Below are 8953 nucleotides of genomic sequence, written 5' to 3' on the forward strand. Positions count from 1 at the left end.
AGTTTTACATCATTCAGTATGTAAAATCTAAATATTTTATGGCATCTGGAGCAAATTTAAACGGAGCAAGGCGGAACCCACCAGAATAATATGATAATTACTGTAAAAGTACATTATTATTCCAGTATATGGTAATCCACTAAGGGCCCCCAAATATTTGAAATGTAGCCAGAAACAACCGGTAGTATTTGATTACATTCATCTAATTAGGTTTCAGTCAGTTTTGTTTAGGTCTATATGAGTTTGATGCTTCAACAATAGCGTACACTATCCTCAACCCTTCTGTTTATTTATAAATCACATTGATCACGATTAGGTATGCAAGTTTTATTATTATCATTATTATTTAACGCACATTGGCTTTCAAGAGGGACAATCTGAGCAGGATCTTCCTTTTGGAGCCACATCAATGAAGCATGACTGTGATGCTGCAGTCTGACGCACAGCACTGGGGGATGATTAAACATGCTCTCTCCGTGTCTGTCACTCCCGATGTTCCAGTGTGATGACAGACTAAAACGCTTTATGAGAGATGATTTTCAGTCTGAATTCGTGCGCGTGTGTGTGTGTGTGTGAGAGAGAGAGAGAGAGAGAGAGAGAGAGAGAGAGAGAGAGAGAGAGAGAGAGAGAGAGAGCGCAGAGTGAGACAGACGGACTACGGAGCGCCTCTTGCGATTGGAGAAAGAAAGCGTTGTGTCTGGTGACGTCATCAAACGGCGTCCACTCAATTCGAAAAGTCTCGACTCTTCATGTAAGCGGCGTACGCCGAAGCGTGTCCCAATAGGCGGAGATTGCACTCGATAAACCGCTTAGTTCGCCGCTTGACCTGCTCCAACGGGCTGCCAAGACCATCGCGGACACAAAAACCGCCTCAATATACACGAATAAGACAATAACCACCAAGCAGTCGCAGCCGGATGTCTTTAACACTTTATTATAATGACTAACTCCACCCACGTCAAACTCTGAATCCAATGCTAAACGGAACGCCCCGATGTCCATAACGAGTACACCCATTGTGATTTTTTTAGCGGCTATTCCACGTTAGCCGATTGTTGGCTACTGAGCTAGTAAATCACATTTATATAGGATTTGGATGTAACAACAACTACGGCTTTTTAATAGTCAGTTAGGACACATTTCACGGAGGAAATGAACAGTCGACTCCAAGAGATTCGCGAGCGACAAAAACTTAGGCGGCAGCTTTTAGCTCAACAGGCAAGTTGACTGTGAGCTGCATGTTGTTGTTAGCCAGTAGTTTAAGCACTTGGTTAATTTGTGTCTGTAACTAAATGTTAGTGATGCGTTAAAAATGTATTTTTGACTGTATGGTGAACAGGGACAGTTCTGTCGGATAAATACACCATGGCTGATAAATCCCCGCCATATTCATTGGTTGCAAATAACTTCGCTGCAAATGTATACAAATGACATGGTCGTGTTGACGCTATATGACGCAATATAGTTAAAACAAATATAAATAAATTCACAGTAAATGTAAAAAGGTGTAGCTGAGAGTTACATAACAACAGCACGAAAGACAGACAAAGCACGCACTGTATGGAATGAAGCAAATAAGTACACAGGGTATGCATTATATAATAAGGGAGACCATACTCGAATAATATGTGACTGTACACTTACCCTCTCTTTCTTGTGTTAAGCACAGCTGGGAGCTGAAAGCGCAGACAGTATTGGAGCTGTCCTTAACAGTAAAGATGAACTGAAAGAGATAGAGGAGACGAGAGAAACATGCAGGTAAGATATAATTTGAAATCCAAACAGGTCAGTAATAACAGGAAGAAGACAGGAGCGTGTAGTTGAAAGCAGAAAAGTGAGAGATCTTGATATGCTCAGTGTCTGCACAAACACTCAGACTCAGTGACTTGATGAACACAAAACTGTTTGACGTGCCAAGCAGTTCTTTGTGCCATTCGCTCCCAGTATTTGTGCACATAGTAAGCATATTAAATTCTCTGACTTGTCTCCATTCAACAGCTCCCCCTATTTGTCCATTTTGCTTGCCAGTTTTGTCTTTGTCAGTGCCAAAATGTTGATTTTTGTGCTTTAGTGAGACAGTGAATCTGGGGACGTAAGTTTAGATGTTTGTGTTTTGCAGGTCATCACTTGATAGTTCAGCTGTGCCTTCCAAAAGGAAGTCCCAGACGGAGGGAGAGGACACAGAGGACGACGTGGAAGAACAAAAGGTGAAGTGATGATAAACCCGATTTATATGGCACTTTTCTGAACAAACGTTACAAGGGATTTACAGCTTCAAAACAAAATCAACATGACAAGGAGACGAAATCACATGAAAACAAAGATCATGCAAGAGGGAGACTGAGAGGGAAGACAACTAAAATCAGACCAAGCCGTCGAGTAAGTATGTATGGAGTGTTCATGCATAACATCACAGATAACCAAATACTGCTTGAGGATCTCAGGGTGTTACTCAGCTCCTTTGAAAGCAGCCTTAACAATAGAGCTATGTATTGTTCCTAATTATTCATTCCAAAGATTTACCAAAGGGCCAGATGAAACTATTGGACACTGTATGGGTTATGTTTTCTCTGTAAGTCAGTGCCTGTGCTCCATGTACCCATCACTTAATTCTAATAACCGTTCAGATGTCATTGTCATGTTGTGAGCACAAATTTGGACACCATCCAAAATTGTTGCTTTTCTCGTTTCTCAGCCAGCAGAAGTGTCAGTTGACGCTTAATGGATTTTAGATGCATTTAACAATCATCACTATCAAATATTTGAGTGGAGAGTGAAATACGAGAATCACTTATGGATGAATTTGGGAGTATATACAACATGTGGCCAGAATAAGAGGGTTGACAGTGTCCCCAGTGTCACACCACTTCCTGGTGACTGATTTGAGAATGAGTATCTTGGCTGTCTTACTATAAGGCCTTTAATATGCTTTGTCGCTTTCCCTCTATTTGTTATGCCAACTTAATTACTATGGGTTGTAACTATCATTATTGTAATTTCACTCGTGTTTTACTAGTCAGTTGTATCCATCTACCAACCACACAGTCCTCACAGCAGATAAAGGTTCTGTTCATTGACAGAAATGTGAACTTCGTTGTGTTTGTGTGTGTTAGGATGAAGTGGAGGTGCAGCAGCCGGACGAAAGCAACCCATATGAGGAGGTGTACAAGGACTCAAGTACTTTCCTTAAGGTTAGAAAACTTGCTGTCTCTTTCTTTCATCCACACATTATGTCTGTTTGTCTTGGAGCCTGTCAGGCAATGTTTTATTGTTAATGTTGCACTAATTAGAAAGCAAATTAGCCATAAATAACCTGGTTTCCTCAATATAAGAAGTAGCTTCATTACAAAACATCAACAAAAATTGGTGGCAAAAAGGTTGTTATTGCTCTTGTGTTACCATTTGTTGGCTATGACCTTGTAAGCAATCTGCAGTGGTAATACTAGTAACATTTGTAGGGGAGCAGCAGGAAGAAGAGCCCCATAAAGCTCACAGGTATTCAGATTGAGTTACACAGTCTGACAACTCTGTACTTTCAAAGCGTATTTTGAGCTAACTTGAAAGAGCTGCTGTTATATATTCACCCTCCGAGGTGCAATAATGCAGTTTTGTTCCCAAAGAAAAATCTCTAATGTGATCATTTTAGCCATATTTGTGCATCTTTAATTCTGCAGTTGGTTGCATGCTGCAACAAAAACAATTTCCCCTCAGGGATCAATAAAGGAATTCTGATTCTGATTTTGATTCTGATTCCGTATGTTGCATTTTGTAATGTAGCTCTTTGCGGTGTGTTTGTGTCTCATGTAATGATGATAATTAAGAAAGTCACGAGAACGTCATAGGAAAATTAGGTCAGACATGCATTCTTCAGGGCAGCAAACCTGACTGTGCTGTCGCCGTCACTATCACCAGCGTCACCCGCAGGGATTATTTTCGGAGAACCAGCTGGTATGGAGATGCAAAACAAGACTGTCAGAGTTCTAGATAAACCCACACTGACAAAATGAAAAAAGAGTGAGTGAAAAGATCCGACAGTCAGATAAAGATTTTCCTGTGTCATTGTCAGGTGTTGTAGCTGTGTGATTCATCTGAGTTTTCTCTGACTCATTCAGTGCTTGGTGACCAGTGACACACTGTCAGCCCTGGACATGTCACGCAGGGGCACACACACACACACATACACACACACACACACACACACACACGCACACACAGTTGTCACTGTTGAGAGCTGATACATGTGCTGCAAGCTGTTGCGTGCTTAGGTTTGTGTGTGTGTACATGCACTTGCTGTGCGCACCACTTGATACCTTCCTGTCTAACAGCTGAATTGGTTTTACCATTCTTGTTGACCAGAGGCTCTCTTTCCATCATCTTGGCTCGAGCTGAATGAAACATGCCACATCTGTACCAAGACTGAGTTTGGTTTGTTAGGGAGGGGTGAAAGTGGCCTCCTCTAAAGCGAAAGGGTGTGCTGAATGAGAGTATCACTGCCAAACAGAATGCAGTACAGAACCCTTTCTGTCTTAATTATCTTGTTTTCATAATTGTTAGTAACCAAAAGCGTCATTGAAAACAAAATGATTAATCACTCAGCCCTGGCACGAAATGATCAGCAAACAATGGAGCAGTGAGATAAACACGTTCTTTGTGATACGAAGCTGGAAGGACGAGTTTTTTTGTTGGCAGGTTGGACGTCGATCTAAGCTTCAGCAAAGCTGATGGAATGTTGGTAACATAGTCACATAATCCACCTGGCATCAGTTCGTAATGTCAGACTGCTTTGAGTTTCACTGTAATTACCGGTTCGAGCCAGCTTAAGTGTATGATTTCATTACTCAAACATCAAATGTAATTACAATACACAATATATGCTTTTGTTGTTGAGAGTGTATACACAATGTATTACTTCCATTAGGAGTCAGTCATGCTATTAAAGTAAAAATTAGCCAAGTGTATCATTATTTATTCAAATTAAAATGTTTTCCATTGTTGTGCTGTCTATTTAGAAGTTATTATAGTTGATCTTGCGGTTTATGTTCCAACTATGTATTAAAATGATGGAGCTACTCATACTGTATGTACTGTACGTGGTCTCTATTTATGAAGGTATACTTTTGTAATGAGCCTTTTTCTTGTATCACATTCATTCATTCATTTTCAGGGCACCCAGAGCTTGAACCCTCACAATGACTACTGTCAGCACTTCGTCGACACGGGGCACAGGCCACAAAACTTCATTCGAGATGTTGGTGAGTGTGCGCTAGTGCGTGCGTGAGTTTTAAGTACATGTGCACGCCTGTGTGTGGTTATGACCTCCCTGTCATCTGTGGTTCAGGCTTGGCTGACCGTTTTGAAGAATACCCTAAACTTCGAGAGCTCATCAGACTGAAGGACGAACTCATCTCCACCACCAACACCCCTCCCATGTATGTTAAATGATGATGTGAATGTCAGCGGAATAATTTACCTCATCGGTTGGTGTGATCATACTCAGAGAAAAGAAGTCAATTTAAGAATCAACTGTTTGTGTTCAGGTACCTCCAGGCTGACCCAGAGCATTTTGACCTGCAGGACTTGAAGTGCAAGTTTGATGTAATTCTGCTTGAGCCTCCTTTAGAGGAATACTACAGAGAATCAGGCATCAGCCACACTGAACGTTTCTGGACCTGGGATGATGTATGTACGCATGCATGTTTGTGCTAGTATGTGAATAAATATACACTGGAGGTCACACTAATAAGAGGCCTGCTTGATTCAGTTATGGACAATGTAAAGAGCTCGGGAGTGCAAATCAATTGGGATGTGCTGCAGACCGTCTCCCAGTAGGGGGCGACGAGGATCCAGAATGGCCTTGCAGATGTGATGGGTGAATGGCAGTCTTGACGTGTTGTCTCATGACAGGGCTCTGCCTCAGGGAAAACAAAAGTGACAGTGATTCATGAATACCATATAAAGAGAAGAACACTTTGTGTCAAGCACACAGTGTAAAACAGACAGTAAAGAGCGGCTGGATTATATGAAATACTCATTCCTCTTTCCTTTCTCTGCTCTTGTAGATCATGAAACTGGAAATCGAGGAGATATCAGCTCTGCGTTCCTTTGTCTTTCTCTGGTGTGGCTCTGGTGAGGGCCTGGACTTGGGCAGAATGGTAACATGATCCCTCATTCAGTCAGAAGCGCACATGAAATTACAGGGAAACGCTCAACACTGTACAGATTATTTTGTACTCTTTCCTGGTTCCATAAGGCTTCATAATGAGGTCTGCTGGTTATTTTTTTACTTGTTAGACAACACGGTGTTCTGTGAGTCATTAGAAACTGACTGGTTCAGTGTACAGCCAAGTCAGGCAACTGTTTGCAAAATGTGATGATAGCTGTGAATGCATTTTGAATACATCTGTTCATACCACACTATTTATGCTGAGGCCACACTGCAGAAACGCCCTGGTTTCCTGTCCAGAAAGCTGTCAGACGAACAGTATTATCTTTGTTATTTCTTTATCAGCCGTTGGTGTGACGTGTGTCCTCTTTATACATGTCAGTAACAATGAGTCACAGGGTGGCTGATGTGTGAGAAAATAGATTTTGTTGTAACCTTTGCCAGAGCCGGTCTGTTTTACACCGCTTGCTTTTTTTTCCCCTACAACTTTATGATTCACACTGGGAAGGTTATCTAGGTTTTCCCCATAACCTGTCCAAAGGTCATCAAACCAAATATTGCAGTTCGTTTTGAGGCAAACCAATGTCAGCCTTTACATTTTCTTAAAAGTAGAGAGGAGTTGCCTCAAATTGTTTTGAACGTTTTGATAGTGCCATTACCAAAATCACCAAAAAGCTAAGCGTGGACAAACTTTAAAAGGGGAGAGAGTGATCTTTAATATAAGAAGACACATGGAAAGCTGCTTCTCTACAATGGCTACTATTTTTAGGAGCGTTCATCTACTATAAACAAAGAACCAGCAACCAGCCAAACTGGAATGAAAGCCAAAACATGATGTTTTGTGCAGATTACTCAGAAATGTGGTGCAAGTAAGAGTGAAAAACACCGAGTAGCTCACATGCTTTTTGGCAATTCATAATTTTGGTGTCTCGGGAGCACTTAATTTTGTAATTGAGTTGATATTATTTATGATTTACCACATGATGTGCAATACAGTCGACGAAGAAGGGAAGCACTACTGCGCGTTCTCTGGGTCTTAATGAATGCGCTCATGTACTGAGATTAATCAAACTAAATAACCTGTCAATATTAACAGACCTAAATTGAGTACTTGTTTAGCCCATGCAGTATGTAGTTCATCACAATACTTATCTTCATTACACCCATTTCAGTGTCTGAGGAAGTGGGGCTTTAGGCGGTGTGAAGACATCTGTTGGATCAAGACCAACAAGAATAACCCAGGCAAGACCAAGGCACTAGATCCAAAAGCAGTCTTCCAGAGGACCAAGGTACAGTACACACACACACACACACACACACACACACACACACACACACACACACACACACAGGCCCAGCAGAAGTGTGAAATGTATGTTAATGTAAATACTACATAATGTAATTACTTTTGGATTTGCTGTCCTTGAAAATCTGTATACATAAAGTTTACAAGACTCCTCTTCACATGATGCATTTTAAGTTAAACTGGTTTCAATTGTACATTGTGATGTCCACAACAGGAACACTGCCTCATGGGAATCAAAGGAACAGTGCGCAGGAGTACTGATGGTGACTTCATCCATGCCAATGTGGACATTGACTTGATTATCACAGAGGAGCCCGAGATGGGAAACGTGGAGAAGCCTGTGGAGATCTTCCACATCATCGAGCATTTCTGTTTGGGCCGCAGGAGGTTGCACCTCTTTGGGCGAGACTCAACCATCAGGCCAGGTGAGATTCAGGTGTTAACTGCGTGTTGTATGTTTGCTTGTAGTTCCTTAGTGTGCTGTCTTCCTCTGCTTGTCTCTCAACACCTATGGTGTTGCTTTTTCCCCTCTCTTTCTAGGCTGGCTGACAGTGGGTCCCACTTTGACAAATAGTAACTTTAACCCAGAGACCTACGCCTCACATTTTTCCTTGCCCAACTCCCACCTATCCGGCTGCACCGAGGAAATAGAGAGGCTGCGGCCCAAATCTCCCCCTGCTAAGCTGAAGTCTGACCGTGGTGGCGGAGCACCCAGAGGGGGACGTGGAGGGCCAAATGCAGGAAGAGGTGGAGACAGAGGCCGTGAAAGAAACCGACCAAATTTCCGTGGAGACAGGGGAGGATTCAGGGGCAGGGGAGGGCCACATCGGGGTTTTCCACCTCGCTAGAGCCAAGAGCTCATGACCAGACTGAATCTAGGAATTCCCATCTGCATTATCTGCAAACACAAGGGGTTTTTTTACCACATGATATGGTTAGTATGTGACTGCTGGGAAGTTAGCGAGTGTGGTCAATCTTTTTGGTTTGTTTATATTTTTTAATGCACATGCTTGTGATTGAATGGATATTCCTCAATAAACATGCTTTACACTTTTTATGTTTGTGTATTGATTCATGTGTTATGGCTTTTTTTTTTTGCAAACCGTTCATACAATCAGTCATGAGCGGACGGGGAGTAAAAAAGTTTCCTCCTTAATACTGCTGTAATTTTCAAACATGCAAAAGACGACACTTCAGGGTGCTATTACCCTATTGTCACTAATAATGGTCGCCTTCAAGTGCTTGTCACATTCTGTAAATAGGCGGACTGTTTGTATAGCTGAAGTATGTGACATTTGTGTTTGCACGGCATGATCACCAACTCACTGACAGCTGATTGGCCATTCTTGTCTGTTCATGCTCTTTCTGCATGCTGTTGAGCATGGATGGAGAATGTCAACCAGACAGAGGCGAGGAGGGGCCTGATTTGAAGAATGCCACTCGTCTTCTTCTTTAAATACGTCAGTCATGTCATGTTTTAAGTC

The 8953-nt window shown here is 42.0% G+C and overlaps 1 protein-coding gene across 2 annotated transcripts in view; it reads left to right on the forward strand.

The window, feature by feature from the left end:
* mettl14 (methyltransferase 14, N6-adenosine-methyltransferase non-catalytic subunit) overlaps positions 1 to 8524 on the forward strand; it is a 9145-nt gene extending 621 nt beyond the window's left edge. Inside the window, exons 1-11 of one of the 2 annotated variants that reach the window (XM_076728431.1) lie at positions 1006 to 1218; positions 1670 to 1758; positions 2120 to 2207; positions 3114 to 3191; positions 5165 to 5252; positions 5339 to 5429; positions 5538 to 5679; positions 6060 to 6152; positions 7336 to 7452; positions 7684 to 7894; positions 8010 to 8524. In XM_076728431.1, coding sequence (XP_076584546.1) covers positions 1153 to 1218; positions 1670 to 1758; positions 2120 to 2207; positions 3114 to 3191; positions 5165 to 5252; positions 5339 to 5429; positions 5538 to 5679; positions 6060 to 6152; positions 7336 to 7452; positions 7684 to 7894; positions 8010 to 8317 — 1371 coding nt within the window. In that variant the 5' untranslated portion in view covers positions 1006 to 1152 and the 3' untranslated portion in view covers positions 8318 to 8524. Of the gene's footprint in view, positions 1 to 1005; positions 1219 to 1669; positions 1759 to 2119; positions 2208 to 3113; positions 3192 to 5164; positions 5253 to 5338; positions 5430 to 5537; positions 5680 to 6059; positions 6153 to 7335; positions 7453 to 7683; positions 7895 to 8009 lie in introns of those variants that run through there. The other variant, XM_076728432.1, reaches the window with a different exon arrangement.
* The last annotated feature ends 429 nt before the right edge of the window (positions 8525 to 8953 follow it).

The sequence above is a fragment of the Chaetodon auriga genome, chromosome 4 (assembly GCF_051107435.1).
Source record: "Chaetodon auriga isolate fChaAug3 chromosome 4, fChaAug3.hap1, whole genome shotgun sequence".
Lineage (NCBI taxonomy): Eukaryota > Metazoa > Chordata > Actinopteri > Chaetodontiformes > Chaetodontidae > Chaetodon > Chaetodon auriga.